The sequence below is a fragment of the Ornithodoros turicata genome, chromosome 6 (assembly GCF_037126465.1).
Source record: "Ornithodoros turicata isolate Travis chromosome 6, ASM3712646v1, whole genome shotgun sequence".
Lineage (NCBI taxonomy): Eukaryota > Metazoa > Arthropoda > Arachnida > Ixodida > Argasidae > Ornithodoros > Ornithodoros turicata.
In genome coordinates this window covers 53,781,773-53,796,425 of record NC_088206.1, presented here as the reverse complement: position 1 = coordinate 53,796,425, position 14,653 = coordinate 53,781,773, and the positions used below count along the sequence as shown (strand labels likewise).

At 49.0% G+C, this 14,653-nt stretch overlaps 1 protein-coding gene across 1 annotated transcript; it reads right to left on the bottom strand.

The window, feature by feature from the left end:
* Positions 1–1,140: 1,140 nt before the first annotated feature.
* On the bottom strand, positions 1,141–12,994 carry LOC135398053 (uncharacterized). The gene is made up of 9 exons (XM_064629493.1): positions 12,881–12,994; positions 12,493–12,502; positions 6,375–6,404; positions 6,200–6,315; positions 4,103–4,132; positions 4,008–4,049; positions 1,582–1,614; positions 1,499–1,525; positions 1,141–1,294 (listed from the first exon to the last, which is right to left on the bottom strand). The coding sequence occupies exons 1-9, from the start codon at positions 12,912–12,914 to the stop codon at positions 1,221–1,223; spliced, it is 396 nt and encodes a 131-aa protein (XP_064485563.1). The 5' UTR covers positions 12,915–12,994; the 3' UTR covers positions 1,141–1,220.
* Between the last annotated feature and the right edge of the window lie 1,659 nt (positions 12,995–14,653).

Below are 14,653 nucleotides of genomic sequence, written 5' to 3'. Positions count from 1 at the left end.
CACTGAGCTTATATAGATACTGTCACCTGCTTTCAGTGCTGCTCCATAAGAAAGACAGCTATCCACATGTCTTCGTGACGACACCGTACATGATGCAAGTCTGCTTAGAACTCGTGGATATCTAACACACATAGCGCCGAACGTTGAACAAAAATAAGCGCGAGCGTTCCCATAGACGTTGCTCACGAAGGAAATTGTCATATTAACGAACGGCACATGGTATGCCCACTAACGCTAGAAAGAAAACCACATTGCGTAACACACTGTTGCGTTATTGTCTACTGCAGCACAAGAGGACACTGTTGATGAACGCCTTACAGTTTATTCGCGGAGGACATCCGATAAAAAGTGTCTGTCTTGTTACATTTTCAAGCTGTAGTTCTTCCAATGATACTGTTGCATAGTCATTGACAAATACATGCTGCATGTCTTTCTGCTGCTCCCGTACGACTCCACGGGATCGGAATGACCAGGTGGCCAAAGGCACTGCTGTAAGCTTATTTGGAGGTGCGATAAAGAGCATACTGTAAAGGCGGTTAAAGATGCACTAAAAACTCCTGAAATATGCCTGGAAATATGCATTAAAAATCTTCGAAATATGCAGTAAAGAAACTTAACATATGCAATGTGTTTCCTTGTTCTTGGTATGCAAGCAATGCTTTGATTACATAATACAACTACATGACAAAAGTTTCTAGGGGATGACACGATAAAATAAAGCTGCTTCGTTAGGAGCACAAAAGAAGGAAGACTTGCCTAACATATACAGGATATTTTATTCCTTACAGAATTTTTATCTAAAAACTAGCAGAGCAAAATAGATGCCATTTGAGCAGGTGGAATACGGCCAGGCGAACATCCTGTACGACAGCGTTTACAACTACTGGACGACTATAATTAGCTAAAATTCATTAATTAACTTATTACTTCGATTTTTTCTGAGAAATACGAGATTGCAGAATTTGAGCCAGTCATTATTCAAATCCACCGTCCTCATTAAACACCCTGTGAAGCGAAAAGTATCAGATTTCGCTATGCAAATCAGCCTAATTAGGCTGAACTAGACTGGAACTAGAACTAGAACAAGAACAACGACGCGCTATGTGAGGTGTGCGCCTTTGATATAAATCACTCTTCTGATGTGCTTATGAAAGGGTTTATGAGTACGCTTTGTACACATTTGTAACATTATGCTCTGCCAACAACAGTCGAAGGTGACATCATATCACGATCAAGTGCGGAGCGCTGGCGTTCATTGGCGACAGCCCGAAGTAGCTCCAGTTCAAGGGGAAAACTGAAAGTAAAGCGTTAGGTGTGACTACGTCGAACGTGTACGAAATTCCTCAGTTCCGCCCTCAGTAGTTTTGGCAGTACTCTAAGCACGAGCAGTGTTGAGAACAGAAGCGTGTGCACGAAGCACTACTGAATTAAGCCCACTGAGGACTATCCTCAACGGTTGTGCAAGTGGGCCCCATCAGGCGTAACATCAGTTTCTTACGTTCGAAAGGCCATTGAGCAGTAGTATCTGAAATTGTCACTGCTTATAACACTGCACTGGTGAACGAGGAAAATGGGCCATACTTATGTCCAGATCCGTATCGTTGTGTCTGACAGCTGAAGGATAAACAAGAAACATCTTTTTACAGCAGTTAAATATATAAAATGCAGTGTTATTGGAAAATGAAATAAGCAGAACAGTCCCCCTCATGTCAATCAGTATACATAGAGCGCTAAAATGGCAGTCGATGGCTGACTACACTCTTAAAAATGAGCTTCACCGCATAGCACGCTCCTAGCCAATCATCATGTCAAATGATATCGTTATCTGCCCCGTTTTGTTGAAAACGGTAGGTGTACGCCTTTTTGTGACACTTATGCTGTTCATAATTGTCACAAAAAAAGGCGTACGCCTCCCGTTTTCAACAAATCAGGGCAGACAACGATATCAGTAAATGTTCTTTCTCCCTCTCCACGATGTGTTCCTTGAGATCGGGACTGGATTCTAAAAAGGATGTCTGATGAGGTAGATGGCATAAAGAGCAACAAGGTTTAATATGGTACAACATACCGGGTGTTTCAGTTAAATCCCCGGGCTAAATAATTCGCGAACCGGTGCACCAATCGATTAATTTTCTTTTTACAAGTACCTGTCCGATACCGCTAACAAGATGCGCACCGCGTGAATGAGCGTGAGGCGCTCATTATTTAAATAGAAATTCAAATGAGTTTCGTGAAAAAAGCTAACTTCTAAAGCAGGGCTCCGTCGGCATTAAAATGGGTACTACCCCTTTTGGGACCTTCAGTGGACACCTTCTAGAGAAAAATCTGCCACCGAAGCGGGTCATTTGTTGCAGTAATTAATTGGTTTCGGTTTACGTATTTTTGTCGCGGCTGGTCGCGGCGAAACGCAAAAGGACGTAATTCATTGGTGGACATGGGAGTGAAAGAGCGTCCTTTTGGCTCACAAAACAGTTAATTAATGAATTTTAGCTAATTATAGTCGTCCGTCGCTGCACAAACATACTACAGTGACCCGTGCAAGTCACTTTGCACCGCGGAAACGCGCTCCTGAGGTTGGGATAACACAAATTCGCTTTCCTGTCTCCTCCCACCCTGAAATGCACCATATCTTTCCTAACCTTCTCTGATATCGAGTATGAAGCAAAATGCTCGTCTCATAAAGTGCGCCGTTCAAAGTGCTGTTCACGAACGGTGCTATATCTCCTCTGATCATCGCTGACCGGTTCTCACGGTGGCAGAGGTTCGTCCCAATCCCAGATGCCGCCGCGTTCACAGTCGCTACTGCCTTTGTGCACACCTGGGTCGCCCGGTTTTAGCGTCCCCGCCACCATAACAATGAACTGAAGTCGTCAGTTTGAATCTGTTCTGTTCGCAGACTTCACGCGTTTGCTCGGTTCCCATCGCGCACAAACCGCTGCATATCATCCTTCAGCTGATGGTATTGTCGAGCGCCTGCATCGTCATCTGAAGTCTGCTCTGAAAGCCCACTCCCACTCTCCTTGGACGGAGGTCTTGCGTATCTTGCTTCTCTCCCGCACCAACGTAAAGCAAGACCTTCGCTGTACGTCGGCGGAACTCGTGTACGGTGCCTTCGAATTCCTGATGAGTTCTTCGCCACACCCCACCAGCTGTTGAATTCGACCTGTCTTCATACGTCGACCGTCTACGCGCTCTCATGCAAGACCTGCGCCTTCGTCCTCCACGGTCTTGCACAACCCGCCCTTCATTCATGCACCCCGACATTCACACATCAAGCCATGTTTTCATTTGCGCGACATGACGGTGCGCGCAAGAGTCTGCAGCCGCCATACACCGGGCCCTCTCGCGTCCTTCAGCAGTCGACCAAACACTTCGCGGTAGACACTTTAGGTCGCCCCGACACCATTTCTTTTGACCGGCTCAAGCCTGCCTTTCTCGAAGACCCCCCAGTGCATAAACCTCAAGTTCCCCTCCTGCCATCAGGGTCTCCCGCGCAGCCTTCCTCAACTGCATCACCGCCACCAGCAACATCGTCACTTCGCGTTCATTGGGCTTCCCCAGTCCGGGCAGTCCATCATTGCGACCACTCCGCTGAGCGGGGGGGGGGGGGGGGGGGGGGGCTCTGTAGGATATCTGCTATCAGAATCGTCACTTTTTCACGACACATCCCGCGCCCGTGCCTAACACGATCATTAAAGATTCAGTTGGGCACTTGTCTGTAATCGTCACTTTTTCACAACACATCTCACTCACGACCGTGCCTAACACGATCATTAAAGATTCAGTTGGGCACATGACTGTCTTCCCAACACCTGTTTGTGTCGTCCATGTTTTAGCCTGCCTCGGCTAATCTCTCGTTCATATATTTTTCCGCTACAATCAAAATGCAAATGACACGTTCACTGAAATTCTTCATGAGATAATTACGTTCAGACGCTTTTGTGCTCGAACCCCTGAGCGTTTCTGTGTGGTCACACAACGAATCTCATATAAGGAAGGAGACTTACTCGTTTCTAACTCGATGTCGGCAACGTCTGTCACATTCTCCTCTGTACATGAATCACAGCATTAGATGGAGGACAAAATCAGAGGACTGCCTTACCTATTGGTTTTACTTTCTTTCCGGTGATACCTATTACAGAGGGAAAGGAAGAAGTCGTTGGAGCTACATCAACTACACCATGTACTGCACAAAAGTCATGATTATAGGTAACATGACAAACCCACGAAAATCACCTTTCTTCGTTACTTTCCTATATTACATGTCTGCCTTTCTCTGTACACGAGTGGTGCTCTACGTCAGCACTTTTAAATATAGGAGATGCTTCAAATATTTAAAGAAACGGTAATGCTACACAAACATACTACAGTGACCCGTGCAAGTCACTTTGTACAGCGGAAACGCGCTCCTGAGGTTAGGATAACACAAATTCGCTTTCCTGTCTCCCCCCACTATGAAATGCACCATATCTTTCCTAACCTTCTCTGATATCGAGTATGAAGCAAAATGCTCGTCTCATAAAGTGCGCCGTTCAAAGTGCTGTTCACGAACGGTGCTATATCTCCGTCGGTGGATTTCAGGAGTTGTTCGTCTGAAGTCTACAGAACTTCACTGCATGACATGCACGCTTCAAGCCAAAAACAATACGCTGCGCAAGTTCGTCTCTGCGCAGGGGAGAGGGTAAAGTTTGGAGAGGTGACGTGACGAAGTGTCTGTCCACTCACAAGGCAGCAATAAGGGGGCACTAGTAGACAAGCGTGGGTCAACCGAAGAAGCCACGTGCGCCTCACCTTTAAATGTTACCCCCTTATTTGGGAGAGGTACCAATGAGGTCGCTCACGGGCAATAGGGGAAAGAGGGAAGTGGGGAGCTGCGGAGACAGCTGACCTAGTGGCATAGCGTATGATATTGCTCTGTTTCCTGATTTGCTAAGTACACGCGATAGAGGCACTCTAGTGACACTTATGTTTAGTTCCAATGGCTGATCTGATTGGGTACACTTCCGGAGCATTGTCTGGCTGCTCTGTCTGGAGCAATAGACGATTTCAGAAAATCCCGTAGAGCTTACCGCCGCTTTGAACTATGGGAACTTGCTTATCAGAAAGGAGGAGAAGTCTTCCAAACAGTTTTGAATTCTCCTTCTCTCGGCTGATTTTCCTCGAGGAGTCAATGTCTAGCTAAGACGAAACGTGAAGGTCAGATCTCCCATCCCAATTTCAGTAAACTCCCAGGATGCAACGCGTGCGCAAGGAGCACTCGGATTTTCTGGAATCGTGTATTGCGTTCTGTTGGCAGACTGGGAGCAGAGTCTGAGTCTTCCAATGGCAGTTCTTGGCCTCGGGGACAATGTCGCTCCACGAAGCAACGCCGACTGCTCCGCCAAAATCGGCAGATTTCAGCAGAACTCTCGCGTCACACGGCATGTGCTTCCGCTTCCTGCCACTTCTCTCCCTTCGCCTTGGCTAACATGGCGGAAGTTCCCGCTGTAGGTGCCGTACCCATGCCTGCTGGTATTTCGCCTCGCATGCTAGCTTTTTTTGACGCTTAGATGACGAGACTGGGTGGCTATTTCTTTGCCTTTTTTACTTTCTGCGGCTGTCTTATCCGGTCACAGCTGCGTCGAGTCGTGGGCGAGCGCCCCTATCACTCCCGGTCGCTCTAATGGGTACACGAGTGTTCCAAACGCAGACACAGATCGTGTGCTGTTGGCCGGAGCGGTGCGCTCCCACGTGGTGCCGGCTAACTGCTCCAAATTTGTCATTGGAATTCAACATTTGTAAAATATAGGCTGTGCGCTTCCCTCTTCAGCAATCAGCTGAGATAACAACAACATCCAGAATGTTGCTCCGCATAGAGCGTGTGGTGCAGTGAAGTTGTTTTACAGTGCACGCACTTGAAACAGTATCAGAGGGCAGAAGCGGCATCAACACTGTTACCTTGCGACGGCATCCGTTTATTCTGCATAGTATCTCATTATTAGAAAGTTGAAATGAGTACTTGCAGTTAAGTGACTGGTATAGTAAGCACACAGATTGGTCGAACGTATTATAGTATGGCGGAAAATTCGTTGCTAGATCACATGCCGCAGAATACACGCTAAATCGTCTATCGACGACTATAGCAGAATCATTATAACATGAGATGAAATATTTGAAGCGTGTGACGCGCTAACTAAGGGAGTATCTGTTGAGCAGTAACTTCTAACGATGAGGATGACTATGCCCAACACGAAGACTGTGAAGAGGAACGCTAAGCAGAGCAGGCTGAGCGCCAGTCGCAGCACGGGGTTGTGCATCGGTTCCGAGGCATGGCTCCTGCATGTCAGCCAGATTGGAATCCTCCGCACGTAGTCTCCATGGGCAACGTTGCTCACCCACTTTCTTCTCCGGATGACTCATCGGACCTGATAATTATACGAATAAAAAGAAACGATGCCTTCACGAAAAATGGAGGACAACCGTTACCACAGAGAAGCAACGGAAGGCGGCATTAGCATCACTGTAGCAAACTCCGCATTAGGATTTTGATTGTTAAAGCTCGAATATGGATTTTGGCCTCGGGAGGAGAAGAAGGCCTGAATGGCTGCAGTATGGAAGGTAGGACAGGCGGAGATTTGGGCAAGTACATAACTACGTAAAATCAGCGCAGAGACGGGACACGAAGAAGAAACAAGTGCACACACAGAGCGCTGATTTGCAACTGAAGCTTTACTTCCCAAAGGGGGCAAAACGAAAAAGGAGAGAGGAGGACAATCAAGAACACTTTTGAAGATAACTAATCTCTTTGTACAATAGGTCCCCTGACGGCTTGCTGACACATCTTTCACCTCTATTATGAATTTGTGCCCCTTCCTAAATTTCCCTGGCGAGCCTGTCGGAATAGCTCCTAAGTACACGTGTGTCTTCCAAACGAGGTCGGCATCCGCAATCGCGACAGTGCATGGCCAGGTTGCTGCCTGTGTGGGTCTGCAGGGAGGATGAGTGTTCGCGCAGCCTGGCATTCAGACACCGTCCTGTCTGCCCCACATATGACTTTCCGCATGTCAGAGGAATGTCATAAATAACATTACACTTGCACTGGACGAAAGGCCTTACATATTTTTTGTTGCATCCGGAAGCAACGGCTTCCTCACTGTTGACGCGCCGACACAACCCGCCTAACTTGTTAGGTGCAGTGAATACAACGCTAAAGCCGACACGTTGGGCAACTTTCTTTATGTTGTGGGAAACGGCGTGGATATATGGAATGGCCGCTATCCTGGATGGGCGATCATGCCTGGGAGCCTCTTCGTGTTTCTTGTGCAACTTCCCGAGGAGAACCTCAGCTAAGGCTCTTATCAGCTGAACGGGAGAGCCTGCGGCCTCAAGCCTCAAAACTTGTGACTGGAGGCCCCGCTGAACTTGATGTGAGCATGAGCGTTTCACGGCGTTTTCCATTGCCTATAGTGCAATACTGCTGTAGCAGTGCAGCACATGTAGCAGTGCAGCACCTTCATCCACATCGCTACTGGTGCGAGGCACCATCTCACGAGCACGATCATTAAAGCATCAGTTGAGCTCTCGCCACTAATCGAACAGGTTGTCGTTCTTTAGAGCTCCCAACATTAGTGACCCGGGCGTTGAACGCTTCGCTCATATTCACATAGATATCGTCGGGCCACTTCCACCCTCGCAAGGCTTTCGCTATCTGCTCACCATCATAGACAGATTCACCCGCTGGCCTGAAGTCGCCCCGCTTGCTGACATCACAGCCTCACCTGTAGCTGCAGCCTTCGTCCAGACGTGGGTCGCCCGATTTGGCGTCCCGGCTACCATAACGACCGACCGCTGTAGGCAGTTTCGGCGTTCCGGCCTCTTCGCCCGCCTTACCACCATACTCTGCTCTCACCGCGCTCGAACCACCGCTTACCATCCTGCGGCGAACGGCATGGTAGAGCGATTTCATCGTCGTCTCAAGACCGCCCTCAAGGCAATGGCAGCTCGTGCTGGACCGAAGTGCTGCCTCTCGTGCTCCTGTCGCTTCGTGCGACCGTTAAAGAAGATTTGGGCTGCACGCCGGCGGAAACGGTTTACGGCGCCACGCTCCGTATTCCCGGTGACTTTTTCCCGACTCCAGCCAATCCTCCCCTCGCTGACCTGACCTCCTACGTCGACCGCTTGCGCAACACCATGGCCCAACGTCGCCCTCAACCTTCGCGACCTTGCACACGGCCCTCCTTCCAGCACCCACTTCTTGTGTCCTCCACCCATGTCTTTGTCCGGCATGATGGCACCCGCAAGCCTCTGCAACATCCCTATGATGGACCATTCCGTGTCATCAAGCGCTCTCAGAAGCACTTCACCCTTCAGCTCGGAAACCGTCAGGACACAATGTCCATCGACCGTTTGAAGCCGGCATTCTTGGATGAGCCCGGAGATTCCCCTTCCTCTTTCGCGTCGGTTTCTGCCCCCACCTCAGGAGTTGTTTCCCCCGTCGAACTTCCCTGCTCACCGTCTCCCAGACCCGCCACCTCAGCAACTACCCGCTCACCTCGCCACGTCCGCTGGGCCCTCCCCCTTGCCACCACCTGCCCATGACTGTCGACCGCTTCGCTAAGGGGAGGGCCATGTAGCAGTGCAGCACATGTAGCAGTGCAGCACCTTCATCCACATCGCTACTGGTGCAAGGCACCATCTCACGAGCACGATCATTAAAGCATCAGTTGGGCTCTCGCCACTAACCGAACAGGTTGTCGCTCTTTAGAGCTCCCAACATTGCGTTTGACCAGCTTGGAGTGGGCCGACGAAAACGGCAAAAGGCCCTTCTTAGAGCGTGGGGCGTATGTCCAGCACAGGTGGTCAGGCTCGATGGCGAGTTCAAGGTCTAGGAATCTTAGTCTATGTTCCACTGGTAACTTCCTTGTGAGTGTGAAATGTGAAAGGGTGCGCTGAAAGATGCGAGTTATGTGGCCTGTGCGCTCGTCCACGGGCACGTTCTCAGTGTCAAAGACGATCAACGTAATCGTCAACGAACCGGAAAATCCTGGAGACTCCCTCCTGGGGATGAGCCTTCACGGCGGTCTTCCTGACCAGGGCCAGGAGTTCCGTCTTGTTGGGCTTTACGGGAGCACAAAACTTGGGCCCTAGCTTGAGAACTCGTTCACATTCTAGAGGCAAGTCTGCCCCGTCAAGCACAACCACATCTTATACTGCTGGGGGCTGAACATTCAATTTCTTTGGGAGGTTGGGGAGAATTCGAAACTTGCACGCACGCCCTGAGTTCGTTGTGAAACCGACATTGCCACATGCCAGGGGGGCACCCCCGGGTGCACGCAGCTAGGAGAAAATCCTTGAGTAGGCGTACCTGCCGACAAGCCTCAGAGTGAAGGATGCGACAAAGTCTTGATCCATGGGACGACGACGGTGGGAAGGGCCCGACCAAGAGGCTGTGGTCCTGAGGCAACACAGAACGCTTGATGCGGTACGATAAGGTCCGAGCTCGACACATGGAGGCGACGAGAAGCTGAGTACACGATGTGACATTCAGGGGAGGACATTGAAAAGAAGAATACTGAGAAGAAGAGCCCAATGTACAAGAAATTAACTGAGTTAACTGATTAACTGAGGCGGAGATTTGGGCAAGTTGGGCAAGACGTTTCCGACCTCCTCCAGTGTGTAAAGCCAGGATGGCATAGCGTCTTCTCACTTGATGTCAAGGACCTGTATTATTCCCTGCCTCAAGACGAGCTCATCGAAGTTGTTAGTGAAGGAGTGGAACGTTACGGAACCGTTCGGTTTCAAAATCAAGTTGGAGTTTATGTCTCCACCTTCCTAGCAGTCCTCAGACTGTACCTTCAATCAACCGTGGTCGAGGTTTTGGGAGGAGTGTACTCACAAAGAGCCGGAGTTTGCATTGGGTCATGCGTTGTCCCCGTGCTCAGCAACTTGCTCCTGGCAAGATACGACAGGCGGCTTGAACGTGCCCTCCGCGATAATGGAGTCTCCAGGATTTTCCGGTTCGTTGACGATTACTTGATCGTCTGGGACTGAGAACGTGCCCGTGGACGAGCGCACAGGCCACATAATTCGCATCTTCCAGCGCACCCTCTCACCTTTCGCACTCACGAGGGAGTTACCAGTGGAACATCGACTAAGATTCCTAGACCTTGAACTCGCCATCGAGACTGACCACCTGTGCTGGACATACGCTCCACGCTCTAAGAAGGGCCTTTTGCCGTTTTTGTCGTCCTACTCCAAGCTGGTCAAACGCTGTATTGCACTATCGGCAATGGAAAACTCCGTGAAACGCTGATGCTCACATCAAGTTCAGCGGAGCCTCCAGTCACAAGTTTCGAGGCTTGAGGCCGCGGGCTTTCCCGTTCAGCTGATAAGAGGCTTAGTTGAGGTTCTCCTCGGGAAGTTGCACAAGAAACACGAAGAGGTTCCCAGGCATGATCACCCATCCAGGATAGCGGCCATTCCATATATCCACGCCGTTTCCCACAACATAAAGAAAGCGTTGTATTCGCTGCACCTAACAAGTTAGGCGGGTTGTGTCGGCGCGTCAACAGTGAGGAAGCCGTTGCTTCCGGATACAACAAAAAGCATGTAAAGCCTTTCGTCTAGTGCAAGTGTAATGTTATTTATGACATTCCTCTGACGTGCGGGAAGTCATATGTGGGGCAGACAGGACGGTGTCTGAATGCCAGGCTGCGCGAACACTCATCCTCCCTGCAGACCCACACAGGCAGCAATCTGGCCATGCACTGTCGCGATTGCGGATGCCGACCTCGTTTGGAAGACACACGTGTACTTAGGAGCTATTCTGACAGGCTCGCCAGGTAAATTTACGAAGGAGCACAAATTCATAATAGAGGTGAAAGATGTGTCAGCAGGCCGTCAGTGGACCTGTACAAAGAGATTAGTTATCTTCAAGAGTGTTCTTGATTGTCCTTTCATGTTCTCCTCTCTCCTTTTCGGTTTTGCCCCCTTCGGGAAGTAAAGCTTCAGTTGCTAGTCAGCGCTCTGTGTGTGCACTTGTTTCTTCTTCGTGTCCCGTCTCTGCGCTGTTTTTACGTAGAAGGTAGGACAACCAGTGACAAAATCAAAATAGAATGGAAATGATGCCACAGCTATCCCACCAAACGACATTACAATTTCTGGCGTCTGAGACTTTATGCCACCCAGGTATGAGCAAATACAAAGATATCTGCGGCCATCGAAGAAGATAAATAGACACATAGGTAACTGTAGAGCTCGTAGAAGAGGGGCACAGATAGCCCCTTGTACGCTAACTTTCTTGTTGTTTTACTTTCGTCATTGATTTCCCGCTTCCATAGACCAGCCACTCAGATCTTGAAGACGAAATTCGTTCTAGGGCTTCGAGCGATGCTGTATCAGTTTTGCTCAATAGAATTTTCTTCGCAGCAAAACACTTCATTTCTCTGTGTTGCGAACTGGAAAACAGGACTCACTTTTATTACCCCGAAAAAGCTTTTGTTGGTGAAACAATGGGCTGCGTTCGCGTTCTTCCGTTCGTGTCGTTCTTGTTCGCTTGCACATTAGGGACACTTAACAACTACCTCAGCTTCATACCTTTGTTCAGTTTTATAGCGGTAAATTTTTCGCGAGACACTTTTAGAAATACTATTAAATTCGGTTTTATTAAATACTAATTAGGCAAGAGAGTGAGACTGAGAAGAATATGAAGAAGAAAAAAAACTACCTCTTTAATTCCCGTTCTATTCACATTTGAGGCATTCGGAAACGGAAGGCTGCGGAACTCTTGGGAGACACTGACATTTGTTTGAGGTTCGGTTTTGGTTTGATTTTATCTGTCGTCGGAGCTGTGTAAAAACTCACATAATATTAAAGAGCTTCCTGTGTACACATTCGTGGCTGCCCTGGGTACGAAAAACGCACCACAGGATTGTGTTGTTCTATGGGACTAGTGTTCTACATACAGACGACAGCAGTAAAGCAACTGTACAGAAGCACGCGTAGTGTCGCGATTGGTGTTTCTTCTTTCTTTTTTATGCAGCCTGTATATTCCTTCGGCCATGATATGTTGAGCGGTGCCACTGGAAGCAATTACAGCGGGGATGGCAACAGAAAGAGAAAGCGAAGAAAGCTCAGCATTGTATCTTTCATTTTCCATTCTTCCATAGTCGTCACGCTTTAGGAACCTTCCTGCTACGGTAAGGACTTCGCATACCCTGCATGAACACTAGACTGGTCGAAAACAAGTGGGTCACCCCCGCAATAGTAGGAACTACACTCCAGAATGGAGGAATGCAAGCGTGTCGGCAGTCATCCATGCTGTTCAACATCCATGTGGCGCCATGAACATTTGAGTATACTGTTCGTCAAAAAGCCACAGATAAATATCGTGCCACGACTGGTGGTCCGTATCAAGTTACTTCCCTGCCGCTGTTCAAGGAGTTTTTCCCGAGGTCAGACTAAGAGATCCAATATTACCTAATTTCTTTACCGTATTATGTTGTTCAGACTTACTCTTGTTCGCCTGGAAAAGTACCGCGGCAATGTTACGGCCTAGAAGAAGTGCATTGTATGTGTCAGTCATAGAGGAAGCAATGCTAAGAGCAAGAGCGGGTCCAGGATTTTTCTCAGGAGGGGATTCGGCCATGGACAGCATGCTAAATACGCGATCTAGGATCAATTAAACACTAAGTGAAGGCAGAAATAAGTTGCAGGCTGCAACTTATAGTGAAGCAATACCTACTTGAGAAGACAGTCGTGGTACAGCTTCTTCTTAAGCTATGCGGGAAGGTTGCAGTAGGCAATAGATTGGCTGGGATTGCAAAGGCCGCAAGTCGAAGGTTCATATCTCTATCCTCTCCTCAGCATTCCTTCCTCAATGACTTAAAGGCAGATTCCTTACCTGCATCACCACCGGAATACGTTGAACTAGCCATCTGTAGGCAGATGAATGTGTTCTGTGCAAGAACGGAATGGCAGACTTCGTAACCGGATGGATGATGATGATGATGATGATTCCACTTTGATGTCGATTACGATGGTGCTGACGGTAACATGCGTCGATCACTCCGAAAACAGCAAAAGGGTGAGTAATAGCACGGTCTCTCAATACTCTCTCTGGCAGGGAACTCCAGTGGAATACAATGGAACAACTTATTTAGGGTCGGGAGGGGTCGCTCAGGGACGCTAATCGGGGGCGCCGCCCTCCGTTAGGAGACGACGGCTCTCAACTTTCCCGATACTTTGCTTCTTTTCCGTACAGGCCCGTTTGCATTGGCATGGGGATGATTCTAGCATGTTTCCAGACGGGGAGGGGGGATGTCACCTGATGTCCACACCTCGCTGTAAAGATCTAGATTCTAGAGCAGAGATCTAGAAGTCTAGAAGTTCGGTAAGGGCTGAACTATCAAGGGCATCTGGTATGTCATCTGGTCTGATCCACAGGCGCTTGCCCTTCTGCATCGTCTCAGAGCATCACAGAGTTCGTTCATAGTAAAGAGGTCATCCTCTGGGCCTAAGGCTTGCGGTGGTGTAGATGCACCGTGCGTAGCGAAAGGCGGGGATGTGCTTCGTAGTAGGCACGGGAAGGCTGAGTCCGCAAAAGCTTCTGCGATGCCTCTAGGCTATAAAGTGGTCGCCATAGCTAGAGCGGAGTGTCTTTTCTTCTTCTTTTTTTTTTTGGGGGGGGGGGGACAATGGACACCCTCCAGAGGCTTATTGACATTCCATACTTTGATAGAATAATAATAATAATTGGGAGTAACAACAAGTTTATTTTAAGATGATGAATGGGGAGATTGCTCGTGGTGATGCGGGGAATGAAATAATGAGGCCCTTCCATAGGGTGGGCATATTCTTGCGGCCTCACTCATCCTCACCTCACGAAGCACAGACTTCATTGGCCTCACTCACCCTCACCCAATTTTCCTCACCAGTAACTAAACCTCAGTCGTCCTCACCCTCACATTCTATTTTAAATTTTGCCCTCACAAACCTCACCTCAGGCCATCGGGATCCCGAGAGGCTTCACCATCCTCATCCTCACATACCTTCACCTCATGAGGCTATTCACAACCCTTATGGCCTCACGTATCTTCATCTCATGAGGGTCCTCATCCTCACGTGTCCTCACCTCATGAGGGCCCTCATGTCCTCGCGGCGCCTCACGTACTTTCGGCTAGTGAGGACCCCCATTGCGTCACGAGTCCTCATCCTCACGTGCCCTCACCTCATGAGGGCCCTCATGGTGTCGCGTACCTTCTTCTCATGAGGACCTTCATGACCTCACGAGCCCTCGCCTCGTGAATACCCTCATGGCCTGACGTGTCTTCAAGTCACTAGGAGGCGCATGAGCCTCAAAAGAACTTTCCGTCATGCTCACGTGACACATCTGCGTTGAACTACTGTGTCGGTAGTTGGTACTAATGATACGGCCTGGCATTAAAGTGTTTATAGGGTTTCGTGCTGTGCTTGGATAAATTTGGTAACAGTTGTTACTGTCACAGTGAGGTTTAACGTTAGTGTTTGGCATCAGCAAAGAGGAGCCCGAACCCATCAGCTCATCCGTGAGGCCACTCACGAAAGGCCTCATCCCTGAGGTCCCTCCCGAAAGGCTTCACGGCCTCATCCGTGAGGTTCCTCACGAAAGGCCTCACGGTCTCATCCGTGAGGTTCC

Coding starts and splice junctions, on each gene's coding strand:
- LOC135398053 (XM_064629493.1), bottom strand. CDS start 12,914: ATGGCTAGTTCAACGTATTCCGGTGGTGATGCAG. Junction 4,133..6,199: donor AGTCATCCTCATCGTTAGAA/GTTACTGCTCAA, acceptor CCTCTGTAATAG/GTATCACCGGAAAGAAAGTA. Junction 1,295..1,498: donor TGCTCAATGGCCTTTCGAAC/GTAAGAAACTGA, acceptor CTTTACTTTCAG/TTTTCCCCTTGAACTGGAGC.